General features: G+C 46.1%; 1 protein-coding gene across 1 annotated transcript in view; it reads right to left on the bottom strand.

Annotated features, from left to right (window-relative positions):
• CDCP1 (CUB domain containing protein 1) overlaps positions 1 to 21,871 on the bottom strand; it is a 174,410-nt gene that overhangs the window by 72,048 nt on the left and 80,491 nt on the right. Inside the window, exon 3 of the mRNA XM_073630434.1 lies at positions 15,217 to 15,570. Coding sequence (XP_073486535.1) covers positions 15,217 to 15,570 — 354 coding nt within the window. The remainder of the gene's footprint in view (positions 1 to 15,216; positions 15,571 to 21,871) is intronic.

The following is a 21,871-nucleotide window of genomic DNA, read 5'->3' on the forward strand; positions in this document are numbered from 1 at the left end:
GCTGATCCCGCTAACACTGTTTTTGGGAACCCTAAACTGCTGGGGGCGCTAGTATAGATCTGATCAGATATTGATCCGTTCAGACACTATACTACTAAGGGAGGTGTATGGTGCGTGCGTGGGTGTTAGCGCTACTGGCACGAATCTGACGCTGCCTGGGGAGACGCAGACCCTGACTGACGTTAAAACCTAACTGATATCACCCGCCGAGCGATCGGGGGGTTAAACCTTTATTGGGTAATATACGGCGGGTGCCCTGATGCTATTAAATAGAAACTAACTAACCAGCGTAACCCGTAACACTAATACGGTGATCACTGGTGAGAGGGTGAAAGGGTTAACTAGGGGGCAATTAGGGGGTTAAAACCTTTATTAGGTAATATATGGGGGTACCTGATGCTATTAAAACCTGACGGTGAAACTAATCACCTAACTGGCTAACCAGAGTCACAAATACGGCGATCGATTAGTGACACTAATGACAGGGGGTGAAGGGTTAACTGGGGGGGCGATCAAGGGGTTAAACCTTTATTAGGATGGTAAGCTAGACCTAACGGGGGTTAATACTAACTGCCCTAACACTTATTTCAGTCACAAATTACACCAATGCAGTGATCAGTGAAAAATCTGAAAACTGCAATTGGTGACACAGTGACAGGGAGTGAAAGGGTTAACTGGGGGGGCAATCGGGGGGTGTCAAGTGTACCTATGTGTACTGGTGTTAGTGTAGGGTTGTGCAACTCACAGTTAGATGTCCTATCTCCTCTCTCTGGAATCGAAAAAAAGACATCACGAGGAGAGATGACATCACTTCCTCCTGTCTGTGTTTACACTTACACAGACAGGGGAAGGTTTTCATTCGTTAGGAGCAATCACCAGGTCCAGACCATAAATCATTGGTCTGGCCCTGGGGACTGACCGCTCCCCTAACAAACCCGACCGCCGTGGGCACGGGGGGGCGCAATCGCACCCCCCGCCCAAGGGGAGGGCGGGACGTACAGGTACGTACGCCCATTTCCCCACCTGTGCCATTCTGCTGACGTACATCGGTGTACGGCGGTCCAGAACTGGTTAAAGAATGTTGGGGAATATTCATTATAGCAAAAAGTAAAAAATTCCTTTTGGTTTTTTTTTTTCAAAATTGTCGCTCTTTTTTTGTTTATAGCGCAAAAAATAAAATCGCAGAGGTGATCAATTACCACCAAAAGAAAGCTCTATTTGTTGGGAAAAAAGGACATCAATTTTGTTTTTGTACAAAGTCGCAGGTCCGCAGAATTGTCAGGTAAAACAACGCAGTGCCGAATCGCAAAAAATGGCCTGGTCATTGAGGAGGCAAATCTTCTGGAGCTGAATCTGGTTAAGGACACCGGCACTCGCTGTTTCTCCTTTTTAAGCGCTTTGTTTGCCCATTATTATTAAAAGCAAGTTCAGCAAACAAACATAGGTTTCCCTCGCAGGGGTTTCAGCATTCCTTTTTCCATCAACAAAATGACATTCAGCCTAGTTGGCTCTCACTTGCAGCACTTCTGCTCTGGCCTTACATGCCAGGCCCTTGTCTGTCTCTTACAGATTGTTTTACTGACCAACTTGGTGCATACAGCTACCCTGTTTCCCCGAAAATAAGGCAGTGTCTTATATTAATTTTTGCTTCCAAAGATGTGCTAGGTCTTATTTTCAGGGGATGTCTTATTTTTCCATGAAGAAGAATATGGTACACATTTATTGTTGAACAAAAAAAAAGGAAATTTATTACTTGTATATGGTACGGTAGTAGTGGTCATCACAAACCAGCATAACCAGACAAACTGTGAATCCTACGGTATCAAGAATTTCATGTTACTACTACTACTTTTGATTTCACCCCCCCTTTTGATCCTCCTGTGCCATTTTGATCCCCCCTCCCCCCACCCCTGTGCCAGTGAATTATTTAGTCTCTCCCCCCTCCCACCTTCATCAGACACCCCCCCCCCCGCACCTCAGTCACCCCTGGGTGTCTGTGCCGGCCAGATTCCACACAATGTGCCCAACTCGTGCCCCGCGCGACTCACTCACTGTCTAATTGTGAGTCAGCCATACTCCGTCAGAGCAGAACGAGCAGCAGGCAGTAGATTGTCCTGGCGGCAGCGCAGGCTCTCTGTTTTAAAGAGACCTCGCACTGCAACAGCTCCGGCTGCGCCCAATCAGTGAGCTGCGCGGCGGCACCCGCCACTACGATCCAGAGGAATCAGACGCTTTACGGTAGCTTTGGGTGCCTTATATTCCGGGGTGGCCTTATTACTGGGGAGGCCTTATATTACAGCGAGAGGCAAAACTGTTAGTAGGTCTTATTTTCGGGGGATGTCTTACTTTCGGGGAAAGACGGTAGCACCCTTGCTGCACTGGCTATCTGCCGGGGTGGAGCCCAGAACCATAGTCAGGTTGTTACTAAAAGCCCAGCACACACCTGACAAATTAGTATGCTGGCAGCCTGATAGTAATGGGCCAGATGGGGGGAGACCCAGACCTCCCATGGTTATTAGGGGCATACAACACTTGTTTCGAAAATCTGTGACCCTTTCCTCCCCACACATAGCGTACGAGTTTAGACTGAAATTTCGTTAGATCTGATTGTACTACTGCTATGGGAAGGGAGCAGAAATAGTATACAGGGAAAAGGTCATTTTTTAAGAACGAATCCTACCCAGCCAGAACAGATCATGCCCCCGGCCATCTCTTAATGTCCTTTTCCAATTTCTTATATAAATGCGGGTAATTGGCTTTATATAGGGATGACAACAAGGATGTCAATGGAATCCCCAGGTATGGGATATAATCAGACCTCCAGGCAAATGAAAATACATCCTGTAGTCGAGAGACCAGCTATATTGGCAGATTAACATTCATGGTGATTGATTTGCGTTCATTCACCTGAAGGCCAGAGGCCCAGCCAAAAAAATATAAGAGACAAGTTAAGTTAGGGAGATCCTCTAGTCCAGTGGTTCTCAACTCCTGTCCTCAGGACCCCATTAAGTATTACATTGGGGAGATGCAGACTAGAATACTGCAATCACTGAGCAGCAAATGATATCACCTGTGATGTATTTCAGTTAACTTGCAAACCTGGCCTGTTAGTGGGAAGGGATGGGTGAAGGGTTCGGCCCAAGCACAAGTTCGGGCCGAAGTTTGGTTGTTCGGACGTACGGCGAACAATATGCGGTGCAAATTCGAAAGCCACGGAACACCATTAAAGTCTATGGGACACTAACATGAAAAATCAAAAGTGCTCATTTTAAAAGCTTATATGAAAGTTATTGTCATAAAAAGTGTTTGGGGACCCGGGTACTTCCCCAGGGGACATGTATCAATACAAAAGTTTTAAAAATGGACGTTTTTTTAGGAGCAGCGATTTTAATAATGCTTAAAGTGAAACAATAAGGCCCCGGTTCACACTGATGCGCTGTGATTTTGTTCCGTTTTTTGTCCTTTGTGAGGTGCGAATTTACAGCGAATTTCAGGAGTTGGACATAGCTGCGATTGATATTCTAGCCCAGTGATGGCGAACTTTGGCACCCCAGATGTTTTGGAACTACATTTCCCATGATGCTCAACTATACTGCAGAGTGCATGAGCATCATGGAAAATGTAGTTCCAAAACATCTGGGGTGCCAAGGTTCGCCATCACTGTTCTAGCCAATGGAATCATAATGTAAAAAAAAAAAAAAAAAGGTGTTAACTTCCTATGTACTTCCTGGTTTTTGTGGAGAGTAGTGTGGTGGAATTAGCACATATGTGAACCATCAATGCGATCCAAGAACGATTTACATTGATGTCTATGGAGACTAAATTCACTACGCAACGCAGTAAACTCGCACAAGACCCTTTTTTTAATCACATTCGTAGAGGAATCGTAACGCATGTATGTGAACGACCGTCATTGAAAACAATGACTTTAGTGAAGACATGCAAATTTAAAGTGTTTTTGACATTCGTCATGAACTCGCATCAGTGTAAACCGGGCCTAAAAGTGAAATATTCCTTTAAATATCATGCCTGGGGAGTGTCTATAGTATGCCTGTAAAGTGGCGCAGTTTTCCTGTGTTTAGAACAGTACCACAGCAAAATGACATTTCTAAAGGAAAAAAGTCATTTAAAACTGATCGTGGCTGTAATGAATTGTCAGGTCTCGGCAATATAGATAAAACTATATTGAACAAAAACTATATAGAACAAAAACAGCATGGGTCCCCCCCCAGTCCATTACCAGGCCCTTTGGGTCTGGTATGAATATTAACGGGAACCCCGAACCAAACATTTTTTTAAAAAAATTGCGTGGTGGTCCCCCAAAATCCATACCAGACCCTTATCTGAGCACGCAACCAGGCAGGCCGCAGGAAAAGAGGGGGGACGTGAGAGCAGCCCCCCCTCCTCTGAACCGTACCAGGTCACATGCCCTCAACATGGGGAGGGTGCTTTGGAGTAGCCCCCCAAAGCACCTTGTCCCTATGTTGATGGGGAAAAGGGCCTCATCCCCACAACCCTTGTCAGGTGGATGTAGGGGTATGTGGGCGGGAGGCTAATTGGAATCTGGAAGCCCCCTTTAACAAGGGGACCCCCACATCGCGCCCCCCCATATGTAAATTGGTATGGGGTACATTATAAACCCTACAATTTCACAAAACAAAGTGTCAAAAACAGTAAAAAAGATAGGAGACACTTAGGGACAAGTCCTTTATTAAAAGATAAAAAAATAAAATGTCCTGCGATGTCCATTCATCTTCTATCACACCGCCCGACGAGCCGAAAAACAAAACAAAACGCAACACCTCCGTCTGCATGGGAGGCTCCAGCCGAATGATGCTTCTTCTTGGTGACAGCTCTTATATAGCTGAGGGTGGGGCCACCAGGTGATGTAAATGCGTGACCCTACACCCCGTCGCCTTGTGACGCCAGAGGAAGGCGGGGTCACCCATTTATGTCACCGAGTGGCCCCATCTTCAGCTATATAAGAGCTGTCACCAAGAAGAAGCGGCACTCGGCGGAAGCCTCCCATGGAGGCAGAGCTGTTGATTTTTTTTCCTTTTTTCGCCTCGTCGGCAGCGTGATAGAAGATGAATGGACATCGCTGGACATTTTTATTTTTTTATTTTTTAATAAAGGAATTGCCCCTAAGTGTCTCCTGTCTTTTTTACAATTTTTGACACTTTCTTTTGTGAAATAGTAGGGGTACAATGTACCCCTTACCAATTCACGAGGGGGGCTGGGATCTGGGGGTCCCCTTGTTAAAGGGGTTTCCAGATTCCGATAAGCCCCCTGCCCGCATACGCCCACAACCACCGGACAAGTGTTGTGGGGATGAGGCCCTTGTCCCCATCAACATGGGAACAAGATGCTTTGGGGGGCTACTCCAAAAGCACCCTCCCCATGTTGAGGGCATGTGGCCTGGTACGGTTTGGGGGGGCGCACTCTCGTCCCCCCCCTCTTTTCCTGCGGCCTGCCAGGTTGCGTGCTGGGATAAATGTCTGGATGTCTGGTATGGATTTTGGGGGACCCCTACTCCATTTTTTAAAAAATTTTGGCGCAGGGTTCCCCTTAAAATCCATACCAGACCCTTTGGCACAGGGTTCCCCTTAATATATATACCAGACCCAAAGAGCCTGGTAATGGATTGGGGGAAACCCATAACATTTTTTTCAATGAGTTTTATCTATATTGCCGAGACCCGACAATTCATTACAGCTGCGATCAGTTTTAAATGACTTTTTTCCTTTAGAAATCCCATTTTGCTGTGGTAATGTCCTAAACATGGGAAAACTGCACCACTTTACAGGCATACTATAGACACTCCCCCAGGCAAAATATTTAAAGGAATGTTTCATTTTTATTGTTTCACTTTAAGCATTATTAAAATCACTAGTCCCGAAAAAACGGCCGTTTTAAAACTTTTTTTTGCATTGATACATGTCCCTGGGGCAGGACCCGGGTCCCCAAACACTTTTTATGACAATAACTTGCATATAAACCTTTAAAAATTAGCACTTTTGCTTTTCCATGTTCATGTCCCATAGACTTTAACGGTGTTCGTTTGTTCGTCCAAATGTTTTGCCTGTTCGGATGTTCTGGTGCAAACCGAACCGGGGCGGGGGGGGGGTGTCGACGACTCTCTCCATTTCTAGCACATCCTTCTTGAGGACTGGTGCCCAGAACTGGACGGCATACTCAAGATTCAGCCGGACCAGAGTGTAGGGTGGGAGAATTATTGTTTTATCTCTGGAGTGAATCTCCTTTTTAATGCATGCCAATATTCTGTTGGCTTTACTTGTAGCAGCTTGGCATTGCATGCCATTGCTGAGCCTGTCAACTACTAGTACACCAAGGTACTTTTCCATCCTGGATTCCCAAAGAGGTTCTCCCCCTAGCGAGTAACTTGCATTCGTATTTTAGCACCCAAAAGCATCACTTTACATTTTTCAACATGAAACCTCATTTGCCATGTAGTTGCCCAACCCACTATTTTATTTAGGTCTTCTTGTAAGGTTTCCACACCCCAAGCAGAAGTTATGGCCCTGCCTAACATTGTATCATCTGCAAATATTGAGACTGAGCTGTTTATCAGTGCAGTGTAATGCAGCCTCACCTGTGCCCATCAATGTAGCCTCACCATTGCCCATCAGTGCAGTGTGACCAGTGCAGAGGAAGAAGAAAGCCGGCTGGATCATCACACAGAGCGGGGATTGCCCGCTGTAACATTTGAATTGCTGGGCGCTCACCATTACACACAGTCCCGCCTCCTGGTCTGGCTCCTTTGATAGACGTCACACATTCTGGCATTGGACCGGTGTTCTATCTATCAAAGGAGCCAGGCCAGAAGGCGGGACTGGGTGTGACAGCGAGAGCCCGGTAATTCAAATGAAATCTGTTACAGCAGGCAACCCCCGCTTTGTGTGATGATCCCTCCGGCTCTTCTCTTCCTCCCTCTCTCTCTTCCTCTGGGCGATCACTGGATGAACTGCTCCCATTCAACCCCCATTGCCAGTGCTGCTCGCCCCCCCCTCAGCCCATGCTCGCCCTCAATTTTCCACTCGCCAAATGCAAGCAGGAGATTGGAAATTTTGAGGGCTGCTCTATATCGTTTATGAATAAATTAAACAGAATAGGTCCCAGGACAGATCCTTTGGGGACCCTACTTACCACACCAGACTATTCCGAGTTTTTGCTATGCATCACCACCCTTTGGACGCTCCCCTGTAGCCAGTTTTCAATCCAGGTACATACCCTATGGTCCATGCTAACAGACCTCAGTTTGTAAAGTAAAAAATTGTGTGGAACTGTATCAAATGCCTTTGCAAAATCCATATACACCACATCCACAGGCCTTCCTTTAGCTGGATGGCAGCTCACCTCCTCATAGAATGTTAATAGATTGGTCTGGCAAGAATGATTCTTCATGAATCCATGCTGATTACTGCTAATGAAACGTTTTTAATCACCAGCTTCCCTGTTCCTTCTGTTGAAAAGCATCCCCACAACATGATGCTACCACCACCATGTTTCCCGGTGGGTATGGTGTGTTATTGACTTCTATTGCATGCAATACCACATGTGGCCAGAGGTGGGGGGGGGCACCGGAGAGTCTCAAATACTCGTGGATGTTTGGGGTCATTATCATGTTGAAATACTGCCCTGAGGCCCAGTCTCTGATAAAATCTTGGATATAGTCCCTTATAATCCCCTCCAGTAATTTACAGACTATTGATGTTACGCTAACTGGCCTGTAGTTTCCAGGGTTATATCTCAGCCCTTTTTTAAATATTGGTACTTTCTCTTGCCTTCTTTGTCTTTTGTAACCAAACTCCCTTCATCATCCTTTATGGGGCCCAATATGTTCTGGCCCCACTTTCTTACTGTTAACATATTTAAAAAAATTCTTGTGGTTTTTGGAGGTGGATGGACAAAAGCATACCAGTTTGAGGTGGACCCCTCGCCCACCCCGACTTCAGTATAGAAATAAGGTCAATCGCACAGCCCACTTGATCAGGCCCCTGTTTATCCTGGATAAACCCTAGTTGGTCTTCATGAATATAGGCATTTATGAAGGATGCCAATCTATTAGCCAAGATTTTAGTATAGTAAGTAGCTTGAGGTCATTGTTAATCAAAGAAATTGGCATATAGTTTAGTTTTCAACCTCACTGGAGTCCTTCCCAGGTTTAAGGATCACAAGCCTTGGGGCTTCACAGCCAGTTTCCCACTGTGCAGTGCCAGCCATGCTGCACTTTGTGAATGGTCCCACAGTCTTCCAGAACTTGTGATGTGTCCCAGAAGGCTGCTTTTAGGGGGGGGGGGGTTAGGGCGACTTTCCACTCAGGGCGCCTCAGCAATCTGACCGAAAGTGGGAGCGGCTACCCGTCAAAACCAGGTACCCACCACCCCCCAAAAAAGTGCCAAATGCCGCAGAAGGGGGTAAATAAATGGAACTTTCCCGTTTGGGTGCACAAAACCATAGGACCTGGAGTGCAGAAAAATGGCAGCAGGTGCTCTAGACGAAGTCAAAATTTTAAATATTTGACTGTAGCGGGAAGAAGCTTCTTCACTGAAGGGCTGCAAATAGTTAGAGGTTTGGTAAGGTGTGATTATTGTACCACTCTCCAGCCCTTCGGCAAACAAACTGCCACATGCTACAGCCAAATATTTAAAATTTTGAACGCTGAATTTTGAAACTCAGAACTGAAGTCAAAGCAAGAATATGACAGCCAGGGAACTAGCATCTTAAAAGTCTAAATCTGCCATGGCAGTCCCCATTATACTCTCAAGACAGCTTCACTAACAATCACTATAATGCAGTGTAGTGCCCTCTGCCTCCCCATAGCAGTGTCCTTTGCCATCCCGCCCCCACAGTAGTGTACTCTGCCCCCCCCCCCAAAGCTATGTCATCTACAACACAGTAGTGTCCCCTGCATAGCACTGTTTGTCTTCTGCACCCCCCCCCCACACTAGTGCCTTCTGTTCCCCCTCCATCGCAGTGTCCTCCGTCTCCCCCCCCATTAGCAGTGTCCTCTGCACCCCCTGCATAGTACGGTCCTCTGCATTCCCTCCCCCACAGTAGTGTCCTCCTTTATCTGTGTTCACAACACACAGCCGTGTGTAGGTAGCTCTATCCTACTTTACACAGGCCATACATATGAGGGAAGTGAGGAGCATAGTGCTGGATGGAGGGCGTGAGCTGCCAGAATTAACTTTTCATGTTAACAAGCAGGCGAGTGGTCGCTAGGACCGCCTAGCAACCAATCCCCTGTTGGTTAACTTGCAAAGCTAACTTAAGCAGCTTCCATGCTTCTACCCTCCATCCAGCACTGTGCTGCCTCTCACTTCGCTCTGCTAGCAAAAGGAGAGCGGTGGAATCTGGGGGAATGGCTCGGCACAGCCCTGATCGGCTTCCTGCGATCGACAGGTAGATTGTGATCGACAGGTTGCTGACCCTGGCTATAACGTTTTTCAACAACACGTTGATGTGTTTCATAAAATCTAATCAGTTACTATATGTGAACCTAGAATATCATTTTGTTTCCTCATCAGGAACAGCAGAAAAAAGGCAGAGGTTTGTCACAGAGACTGTGCAACAAAACAATCCTAGAACATTAAAAACAACTACTCCCTGACATAATATACTATTCTAAGCAGGAGTAGTAGCATGAACAATGGGCTCCATACCAAGAAACAAATAGTTCAATGTATGAATAATTGTATAAGAATTACACCTGACACCAAAATTTAAAAACACCTGGAAGGCGTTACAATGAGCCTTAAAGCAATGTATGCTATGTGCCCATGCACTCTACAATGATCCATGACAACTAACCTGATCGCTTTACACCGGGGTCAGGCAAGCCGTTGATAGCGATCTACATGTTGACCGTGGGCAGCTGATGGGTAGATCACGAACACAGGTGACTTTGCCAGTTTTTCCTCCCAGACACTACTGTTTGGGAGGCAGAGGACACTACAGTGGGTGGGGTGATATGAAGGGAGGCACAGGACATTACTGTGTTTGGTACAGTTAGAGTTATATTCTCCATTGAAAACAGTTTTAACCACTTGCCGAGTATATACTGTATATATATGATCCAGCACTTCTGGGTTGGGGGTGTGCAGGCGGTTGCCCACTCTCGGTGTGAATATTCACAGCGGGAGACGTCCAACGGGTACCGGGGACTCAATGTTCGCTGGCACCTGACAGTTATTCCTTACACAGGCAGAACAGCAGTCTGCCTATGTAAAGGCAGATTGCCGTTCTGTCATCGGGGAAGACATTGATCCTTTGTTCTTGATAAGCAGGAACACCGATCTCTACCTTCTCCTAGTACAAGCACCTCCCACAGTTTAGTAAAGCACGGGCTAGGTACACAGTTAACCCCTTCCCAGCAAGTGTCATTAGTACAGTTACCGTGCATATTTTTAGCCCTGATCACTGTATTGGTGTCACTGGTCCACAAAAAGTGTCAAAAGTGTCAGTTGGTGTCCCGACTGTCTGCTGCAATATCACAGTCTCGTTATAAGTCGCTGTTCGCCATTATTAGTAAAAAAAATAAATAAAATTTCCATAAAAATATCCCATAGTTTGTAGACGCTATAACTTTTGCGCAAACCAAACAATATACGCCTATTGGGATTTTTTTTTTTACCAAAATATGTAGCAAAATACATATTGGCCTAAATTTATAAAAAAAATTATATTTTTCTATTGGATATGTTTTATAGCAGAAAGTAAAAAAATAGTTTTTTTTTTTCCAAAATTGTCAGCCTGTTTTGTTTATAGTGCAAAAAAATAAAAACTGCAGTAGGTGATCAAATACCACCAAAAGAAAGCACTATTTGTGGAAAAAAAGGACATAAATGTTATTTGAGTACAGTGTCGCACGACCACGCAATTGTCACACAGTAACAGTGCCGTATCGCACAAAATGGCCTGGTCATGAAGGGGGGTAAATCTTCCGGAGATTAGGTGGTTAATGCACATTTTACCACAGTCAAAATCCACAAAAGAACAGTGATATGCACATTAGGAATGCATGCTCTGACACTACAAAATGTATGTAATGTTATATAGCGTGAATCCAGGCTCTATATTTAAAAAGGGGCATCTAAAAAACAGTGGGATTACACGCTGCCATCAGGAGTTTTGCCAGCCACTGAAGTGTAAACTGCTGCTAACAGGGCTGATAGAAGACAAAGGAGGAAGGACTGATCGACCTGTTAGTATGGTGCTGCTGTTGTCTTGTCTGCACAATCTGTCTCTTATTCTGCCTGTGACTACTTTCCCACTCTGGGAATCAATTAATTACAAAACTGAATGACATCAATGTGGGCTGCTTAGTATTGCACAACCGTAGGAGCAGAGCTACAGGGAAGAAGTAAGTCCACTGCAATAAGCGGCCATGTTGGGGGCTAAAGGAACTTCTTTAAAGGCAGCCTAAAATTTGAGCCAGACATTGAACAGTTTGATTTAGGGAACTCAACACATGTTGTAAGCAGTGGTGCATGGGCCGCTTAATACACAAGCAGACTATGCTGTCAACTCAAAGAATGGATGTACTGATCACCAAGAAGCTTTTTACACTGATGACCTGGATTTGTCCAGCCCTGAATAACCTACATTAAAAATACCATTTAAAGGTTTGTTCTCACTCTTCTGACTTTTAACAGCAGATGTTAGGAATGCTATATTAAAGATAATTAAATCTTCGAAAATAGGCACATCTTCAACAAGTACAGTGAGAGGTTAGTTTAAGACTTAGATGGCAGGATCAACTACAGGAATGGCCGACTGTTTGTTAAACTCTATCCAAAAAAGTTCACCAAAGATTTTGGGAAGAGTGACAATCCTTTCTGGAATGATCCAATCATTATAGATTACACATTCTCTGAACAGGGAATGTCTGAGGGATTTACAGGTCTCTTTGTAACCAAAGGGGCACGAGGAGACGGAGGAGAATCAAGCTGCACAATGCCAAGGCTTTAGCAGACATTAGCAATGAGCTTTTCCACATTAGTGTGCATGTTGCATGAAACTTTCACTTCAATAAATGTGACAATCTGGCAAAGAAAAATCTTCCTCCAATACGGACTCAAATGTCCTCTTCATACCCTTCTGTGCCTGCTATGACTAGGGCAGGCATATCGTAATCCGACTCAAGTAGAGAAATGGGAGTAAAAGAAGACGTGTGGCATTTTTGAGCATTGGGTAAAAATTGTTGTATTAAAGCCATTATTTGTCGGAGGATTTGTGACTCCGATACAGAAAATGTTACTTTTGTCAGGTAGGCCGCTTGTATGCAGTGCCAGATTATTAAGGGGGGAAAAAAGGGGCAATTGCCCTAGGCCCCTCTGTCAAAGAGGGGGCGGCCCCAGATTTCCTCTATAAAATAATGTAATAAATTTAAAATTTGTTTTATTATTTAAAAAAAACTTAAAATGTGTGTGGGTATTAGGCTACGGAACAGTTAAGCCTAATTCCAGAGCCAAAGAAACGGATCAGGGCTTCTGGCAGATGTTTTATATTTAAATTTATCATATTCTTTTACTAGTCAAGATGTTTGTTTTAACATGACTGTGTCACGGAATTTATTGCCTTGTTTATGAGAGACAGGTGGGTGGGACAAGAGAAAAGATTGAAAAATGTTGGAAAGTGCCAGGCAACAGCCGTGATCACTCACAGAATAGGGTGTAAAATGTAAGTGTGTCAAGAAGCAAATTACAGCAACTCCAGTGTAGACCATCCTGTAGCAAATCCTAGAGGTGAAAGGGAGGGAGTAAAGGGCCTGAGTACAATTTTAGGGTTCTAGCTGGGAATAGCGGTAAAATGTATGATTTATAGCGTGAAGGTAAGGGAAATCCATGGTAGTTAGCAGGATCACAAGAACTGGGTTACTTATTTGAAGATCTCTCCTCTATTCCTTTTCTGATGAGCACTCAAAATTTGGGATTTTCGGTCTCCTTTACTTTTGGTAATAATGGGCAAATATAATGAATTTCCATAATGCGGACACAAACCGCAATAAAAACCTGACAGGTGTTGTAATCCCTCTCCACCAGGGCTGTTTTTTGTCCTAGGCTGTCAAGGCCTAGGACTAGGGCGGCACTTTGCAGGGGGCGGCGCATGAGAGAAAGCCCCCCACCCGTCTTCCCGATTTCCAGCTCCCGCGGCCGCCCCCGCACACATGCAGCCTACGGCAGCCGGCTTGCTGTAGCGGCGCTGCTGTGTATGGGCGTGCTTGGCAGAGTGTGGGGGAGCGTGTGATTCACGCCCCCCATAAGAGGCCGGTGACTGGCGGAGGTGAAGCCTTATGCTCCGTCTACCCTCCTCCGCACTGCTTTCCTTCTCCTCTGCACCAGGGCAGAGTCTGGCTTTGAGGTCAGGAGGAGGAGAGAGAGAGAGAAGAGCACGAGGGAAACCCCCAGGACAGCAGCAGGTAAAGTTTACTAAATAAATTATATCAGTGTTATGGGCACAGTGGCGGCGTTTCATGGGGCACAGTGGCGGCGTTTCATGGGGCACAGTGGCGGCGTTTCATGGGGCACAGTGGCGGCGTTTCATGGGGCACAGTGGCGGCGTTTCATGGGGCACAGTAGAGGGCACAGTGGCTGCGTTTCATGGGAACAGTAGAGGGCACAGTAGCTACAATTGATGGGCACAGTGGCTACAATTGATGGGCACAGTGGCTACAATTGATGGGCACAGTGGCTACAATTGATGGGCACAGTGGCTACAATTGATGGGGCACAGTGGCTACAATTGATGGGGCACAGTGGCTACAATTGATGGGGCACAGTGAGGCTGTAATTGATGGACACAGTGAGGCTGTAATTGATGGACACAGTGAGGCTGTAATTGATGGACACAGTGAGGCTGTAATTGATGTCTTTTTTTCAGTTTGTTTTAGTTTTCAGTTTTAGTTTGTTTGCGTCCCCCAAAAATTTTGAGCACCAGCCGCCACTGGCATGTGTAAAGTGCTCTATGCATGCTAAAATCAATGCAAACCCATTAAACTATCCACATTTAGTGAAAGTGCATTAATATGCAGATCATGATATTGCAATAAAGTGCTCCATCAATGCTGAAATCAATGCAAACTCATTAAAGAGGAGTTCCATATTAGGACACTTACCCGTCCAGGATCCCGCGATGTCGACACCTTAGCCGATTTTCGGATTGGCTCTCGGGTTTTGCCACCATCATTCATGGTAAGGGAAACTGGCCGGTTCCCTACTGCACATGTGCGAAGCGCGTTGCACTTTCTGAATGGCCCAGTGAAGGAAGGAGGAGGGGGGCCGAACTTCAGAGGGGGCAGCGTAGTCTCCCGGGAGTGGGGAAGGGTACCTGTCAAAAACAGGTACTCGTTCCCCCCTCCCCCCTAAAAGGTGCCAAATGAGCCTAAAGAGGAAGGGGTGTTATTTACAGATGATAGGGTGGGTTTTAAACAGGAAGGGGTGTGGCCTCGCCAGGACAGGGTGGGTCATATTTAAATTAGGGGGGTGCATGAGTTTAGTCAAGCCTAGGGCAGCACAAAACCTAAATACACCTCTGCTCTCCACTCTATCTTAAACACAAACAAAACATATTTTTGCCTTTAGTTATACTTTAAATCCCTGCCCTAAAAAATATATATGTAATATGTTAGGGTAGTCTAAAAACTGCTAAAAAGGCCTATGGAACAGAGACATCCTGTTGAAACTAAAATTCTCTGGGACTTAAGAAGATTCATGGAGAAAAGGGTTCATGGAAATGACTGGTTAAAGAGACCAGCTAATAAAATATCAGTAGACTGCAGTCAATATTCTTTGCGTTCTAATGAATATCTATATATTTACACAAGTCATCTATCAGAAAAATAACTATTTAGGGCTCATTTAGACGGACAACTGAACTCATCCTCCATGCAGAGACTCTGCTTTTGGATCTGTGCACCCTTTCCTGCCTGCATGTTATACTTTAATGCAATTGTGTCTATGTAGCCACTGCGTGTGCATACACTTCTATGGTCTTTGGGCTGCCTGCACACAGCTCAGAGGTGGATGTACATGCATCTGCAGTTGCTCTGCACTGAGGCTTAATCGCCCATCTGAATGAGCCCTTAAAATCATGTATTCTGCCCGATACAACCCTCTTAATTTGAATCAAAAAAGCTTCATAGAAAATCATTACAAAAAGGTACCCTAAATTATTATTTAACATAACACATACTTTGGATGGAGGATCGGTTCGCCACACTGAACACAGGGTCTTTAATGCTCTGAGTCCAAGGCAGACTTAGAGCAACAACACCTCTTTCAAGGACTTTAATTCGAGAGACAGTCCCATTCCTGCAGAAGGTTCCAATGTTGACGGATACGTCACCTGAGAAAGTGCTGATCTTGAAATTTAATAGGTCTGGACAATTATCTGATGGATGGATCTGTTGTAGCCATGGATTAGGGAAGCCAAGTACAAGACCTTTGGTTCGGAAGGCTGATATGTGCCAAAAAAATGTCCGATTTAAGCTATTTAAACTTGAAGGTAGCAGGCTTACATTTAAAGGACAAGCGCCATAATCACAATCTAGAAAAAAAGAACAAAAAACAATAAATGTAGACTATAACTGAATAACCAACATACAATATTAAAGTGAGTCTGTGCCCACACTATGCATACTACATTATTTACACATTCTGAATAGGGATGAGCTTAGGAGTGTTCAGACATAGCATTTCCTGGCCTACAGTGACTGCTTCCTGACATGATAGCTCAGGTGGGTTCAGACTAGCATACAAACACACATGAGCTCATCATTAATTCTGCACAAGCAATAAAACACTTTACAAGAAATCCTACATTCACCTCTGTAGCTATAGGTATTATGGAGAAAATTGTGTTCAAGAGCTGTGGAGATCAGATCTTGCCAGTCTGCCAGTTCCCTGATGTAAACACAGCAGATGCATCTAAAGCTGTTAGGCCCCGTTCACATCTGGCAAATTGGGATTGTACACATCGATTCTGCCCGTGATTCCAAATCACACTGCAATAGTGGCAAAATGTACCACATGTGTTTGGGTGCCAATCATTTTTAATGGCTCCTCAAATGCGGTGCAGTTTTGCAACAATAAATCATGCGGCAATCAGCATCGCGCAAAGCTTGTCATCCAAAAAGGAGCAGTAGCTTATTTTGGGCAACAAGCTTCACACAATGCGGTTTGCCACGACAATCATGGCAAAAATCGCACCACGTTTGAGGTGCCATGAACAATGACACCCAAAACACGCATAGTACGTTTTGGCAGTATTGCCGTGCAATCTGGGATTGCAGCGATTCTGCCCACGATCCCAAATCTCCAGATGTGAACGGGGCCTTAACTAAAACCTCACTTAGAATCTTATTGGGAACTCTTAGGATCTTTGAGGATGCAATACTTAACAGTACATGCAGCTAGAGGTCAGAGATGGCTTGTTTCAGGCTAGGTTCACACTGCTGCATCAAATTTTTTTTCCTTTTTTTTTTTTTTTTAAATTGTCGGTCTTTTTTTGTTTATAGCGCAAAACATAAAAACAGCAGGGGTGATCAAATACCACAAAAAGAAAGCTTTTGGGGGAAAAAAATAGGATTTTTTAAAACAGCTTACCTGTAAAATCCTTTTCTTTCGAAGGACATCACGGGACACAGAGCCACAGTAATTACTGATGGGTTATATAGGTATCACTGGTGATTGGACACTGGCACACCCTATCAGGAAGTTCAACCCCCTATATAATCCCTCCCCCTTGCAGGGATACCTCAGTTTTGTAGCCAAGCAATATAGTGTATTAGAAGAGGGGCGGGACCCCTGTGTCCCGTGATGTCCTTCGAAAGAAAAGGATTTTACAGGTAAGCTGTTTTAAAAAATCCTATTTTCTTTCTCGAACATCACGGGACACAGAGCCACAGTAATTACTGATGGGATGTCCCAGAGCAATGCTACCTGAGGGGGGGGAACCACGACCAAGTAGGGTGCAATCAGACCTGAGGACCCTGTACCGCTGCCTGCAGCACACTACGCCCAAAGGCGATATCCTCATGCCTTCTCACATCCACCTGATAGAATCTGGTGAATGTATGAACTGAAGACCAGGTTGCGGCCTTGCAGATTTGAGCCATAGAGGCCCGGTGATGCACTGTCCAAGAAGCACCAATAGCCCTTGTGGAATGTGCCCTGATCTGAAACGGAGGAATCTTCTGTTTCAAACCGTAAGCTTGAATGATCAACTGTCGAATCCATTTAAAAATGGTAGCTTTTGACGCTGCCTGTCCTCTATTGGGACCCTCTGGCAGCACAAACAAAACATCCGTCTTGCGGATCTGAGTAGTTGCCCCTAGATAGGCCTTAACTGCTCTTACTACATCCAACGAATGTAGAGATCTCTCTTCCGGAGAACAGGGATCTGGAAAAAAGGAAGGTAGAACAATGTCTTGGTTTAAATGAAAATCAGAAACCACCTTCGGTAAAAAACTAGGATGAGGGCGTAGTACCACTCTATCCTTGTGTATAATCAAATAAGGCTCCTTACAGGAAAGAGCTGCTAATTCTGATACTCTTCTAGCAGAAGAGATGGCCACCAGAAAAATTAATTTCCTTGTCAACAAGACCAAAGGAATCTGACTTATTGGTTCAAAAGGCCGTTTCTGTAACACAGCCAGGACCAAATTCAAGTCCCAGGGGTTTAGAGGCGCTTTAACCGGATTAAGACGCATCACCCCCTGCATAAAGTTTCGGACCAAAGAATGCGAAGCAAGTGGCCGCTGAAATAATACTGATAAAGCAGAGACCTGGCCCTTGATGGTACTCAAGGCCAGCTTCATCTCTAATCCCATCTGTAGAAAATCAAGGATTCTACCTATGACATATTTCCTGGGATGCCAACCTCTGGATTCACACCAGGTTATATAAGCCTTCCAGACTCTATGATAAATCATCCTGGAAGCTGGCTTCCTTGCATTAATCAAGGTAGATATGACAGGACCTGAGAGCCCACGACTCTTCAGAACGTGGGTCTCAATAGCCAAACCGTCAAATTTAGTGTTTGTAAGGCAGGATGGAACACTGGACCTTGAGATAACAGGTCTGGGCGTTCCGGTAGTGTCCACGGGGAACCTACCGTCATCCTTACTATTTCTGCATACCAAGTCCTTCTGGGCCAAGCGGGGGCCACCAGAAGTACCGACTTCCTTTCCTGCCTGATCCTGCGAAGGAGTCGTGATAGTAGCAGAATAGGCGGGAATGCGTAAATCAGTGAGAACCGATGCCACGGAATCACCAACGCATCCGTCCCGCATGCAAGAGGATCTTTTGTCCTTGCCACAAATCTGTCTATCTTTTTGTTGAATCGGGATGCAAAGAGATCTACATCTGGAACCCCCCATCTTTGGCATATGGCCCAAAAGACGTCGGGATGCAGAGACCATTCCCCTGGAAGTAACTGCTGGCGACTTAGATAGTCCGCCTGCCAATTCTCTATTCCCGGGATGAAAACTGCCGATATGCATGGCACATGCATCTCTGCCCAGACTAAGATCTGGTTCACCTCCTTTTTGAGCAGCTCGGCTCCGGGTGCCTCCCTGATGATTGACATAAGCCACTGCTGTGGCATTGTCGGACTGGATCCTGACCGGACAACCCTGTAGCCTGATAGTCCAGGCCTTTAGAGCTAGATATATCGCCCGGATCTCCAGAATGTTGATGGGTAAGGTCCTCTCTGTCTTGGACCATACCCCTTGGACCGCAGCCTGTTCCAGAACTGCTCCCCAACCTGACAGACTGGCATCTGTTGTTACCACCGTCCAGGTAACCGGTAGAAAGGATTTCCCCTTCTGCAGGTTTTCGGGTATGAGCCACCAATTGAGGCTCTGACGCACCGCATGCGACAGGTGCATCGGAAAGTCTAATGCCTGAACTTTCTTGTTCCAGGTCGACAGAATACTGTGTTGCAGCATTCTTGAGTGAAACTGAGCATAGGGAACTGCTTCGAATGAAGACACCATCTTCCCTAGTAGCCTCATACAAAGGCGGACTGAGGGACCCTTCTTGGTCCTTACTGTCAGAATCAGCTCTCTCAAAGCAGTGATCTTTGCCTGGGGTAGAAATATTTTCTCCTGGCTTGTATCTATAATCAGACCTAAATACTCCAGTCTTCTTACTGGTTTTAGGAAAGACTTTTCTAAGTTGAGGATCCAACCCAGGTGTTCTAGATACCTGACCGTGGTCCTCAAGTTTCCATTCAAAGAGGCTACCGACCGGTCTATCAAGAGCAGGTCGTCTAGGTATGCTATGACAGCTATACCCTGAGCCCTTAATCTGGCCAGAGGAGGAGCCAAGATCTTTGTGAACACTCGAGGGGCAGTGGCTATCCCGAATGGCAGAGCCACAAACTGGAAATGGCGCCCTCCTACCTCGAAGCGCAGAAACTTCTGATGAGCAGGAAAAATGGGCACATGCAGATATGCATCTCTGATGTCTATTGATGCCAGAAATTCTCCTCCCTGCAGGGTGGGAACTACTGTTCGAATTGATTCCATGCGGAAGGATTGAATCCTTAGGAATCGGTTCAGATCCCTTAAGTCCAAAATGGCCTGACATCCCCATTTGGCTTTTGGACCGTAAAAAGGTTGGAATAGAAGCCCAATCCCTGGTCCTTTGCGGGAACTATCATAATGACCTCCTGCGACAAAAGTCGCTCTAACGCTAGAAGGAGCGACTGCTTCTTCTCTGGGTCTCTGGGAACATTTGATCTGAGGAACCGAGGAGAAGGGAATTCCTGAAACTCCAGCTTGTACCCTAAGGTTACCGTGGAGACTACCCATCCTGTCCTGGAAGTCCTCGTGCCAGAGCTCTGAGAACTGTCGCAGTCTTCCCCCCACTCGAGTGTGCGGGGGCGCCCCCTCATGCAGAGGTCTTAGTGTTTTGCCTAGTAGGCTTCTTTCCCCAGGACTTCTTTTGTCCCTGGGGTTGACTCTTGTCTCTGGACCCCGATGGAGGCGGCCGTCGAGACTGCCTGGAGGCTGAAGCCCCCGGCGCTGGGGAAAGAGTCCGTTTGAAAGAGGGACGCTTACTCTTCTTCTTGACAGGTAAGAGAGTGCTTTTCCCACAAGAGATTCTCTTGATATAGTTATCCAAGTCCTCTCCAAACAACCTTGCACCACGAAATGGAAACCCAGCCAGTAGCTTCTTACATGGTGCTTCGGCTGACCAATCTTTCAACCATAGGATTCTACGTATATGCACCAACCCCAGTGAAAGACGGGAGGTTTGCACGATAGAATCTCTAATGGCGTCAACCACAAAGCATAAGGCCGCTGGAAGGTTAGCAAACCCCTGGGCCTGCTGTTCAGGTAATACTTTGATGACCTGCTTAACATGGTCTCTTAAGTATTGACAGACTCCAATCGCTGCTACTGCAGGTTGGGCCACTGATCCTGCTAAGGAGAAAACATCCTTCAATATGGATTCCATCCTCTTATCTACAGGATCCCTGAGCATCTGAGCATTGTCTACAGGACAAGTCAGGCTATTATTTACGGAGGACATGGCGGCATCAATAGCCGGTATTCCCCACATTTTAATAAACTTTTCTTCCATCGGATAAAGTGTTGAAAACTTTCTCGGCGGAAAAAAACTTTGTCTGTGTGATCCCACTCAGAATAAATGAGCTTTTCAAGTAAAGTATGAACAGGAAAAGCATGTGCTGCTTGGAAAGGTTTCAGTGACCCCAAAGCAGAAGAGGATTCCTTAGCAGTTTCAGGTATAGGCAACTTAAATGTGGAGCGGACCAATCCAGTGAGGATCTGCACTAAGACTTTCTCCTCTTGGGAAGTCGCAGAGGGTCCCTCTCCACCTGAATCCTCCGAAGAGGAATCATCCATCCCATCCCGATCCTCTGAAAGGGATTCATCTCCTTTATCCCAGAGCTCCTCTGTCTGAGGGTCTTGGGGAACAGAGGAAAGCCTAGTGCGTTTTCTTCCACTGAGTGAAGACGTAATCACGGCCATTAATCTTTCCTCTAGACCATTAATGGTTGAGGAAAAAACCTCTTGTGTAATATATACAGGGGCTGAAGTGCCAGAGGCAGGTGTAGCCCCTGACCCCGATGGCTCTCCCTGGCTAGCCGTCCCTGGCCCATCTTTAGGGGGGGAGGATGCTGCCGACAGGGGGCCCTCAGAACCCGAACGAGATCCCCTAGTGTCTCTGGTTCCTGGGGTGCTTGAGCCTCTTCTACCCATAGTGCAAAGCAACAAGGTGTGAGGTATACAAATGAACACTGCCCGCTGAGCGATGTAGTCTGGCTAAAAGCCTTGCTACCCAATGCTCAGTCTGGTGTTACTTCAGTAAATGCTGCCTAGGAGAATGCCTGTGTCCCACCTTACATGCGACCGTCAGCTCTGTGTCTCTCAGAAGGCTGAGTGCACCTGTACAGAGTGCCTCTAATAGCCTGCAGCTGGCCTGAGTGGGAGTCTAAGCACTCTGTGCTGACGTCCCGCCCCCTCCTCTACCGCCCCCCCCCTCGAGTTTTGAAAAAAAAACGAGCGCTTCCCGCACTGCCGACTCTCCTGTCATGCTTCTGGAGAAAGGCTGGGGATGGGGGGGGGATCTGCCTGAATGGCTATCTTCAGAGATGGTGGCCATTAGGCCGCAGAGCCCGGGTGGTATAACCACTTTCTAGACCCCTGTGGCCCCTCTCTAGCCTGGGGGGGAACATTCAAACATGAGAAATCCCCCCTTCCACCTTACCTGTTTGCAGCCTGCTTGAGATGCTGGGACATAATCAGCGATTACAACACCTGAGACAGTCAGCATGTGCAGGTTTGTGCTCTTGGCAGCCCCCGGTGGTCACAATA

The sequence above is a fragment of the Aquarana catesbeiana genome, linkage group LG05 (genome assembly GCF_042186555.1).
Source record: "Aquarana catesbeiana isolate 2022-GZ linkage group LG05, ASM4218655v1, whole genome shotgun sequence".
Taxonomy (NCBI): Eukaryota; Metazoa; Chordata; class Amphibia; order Anura; family Ranidae; genus Aquarana; species Aquarana catesbeiana.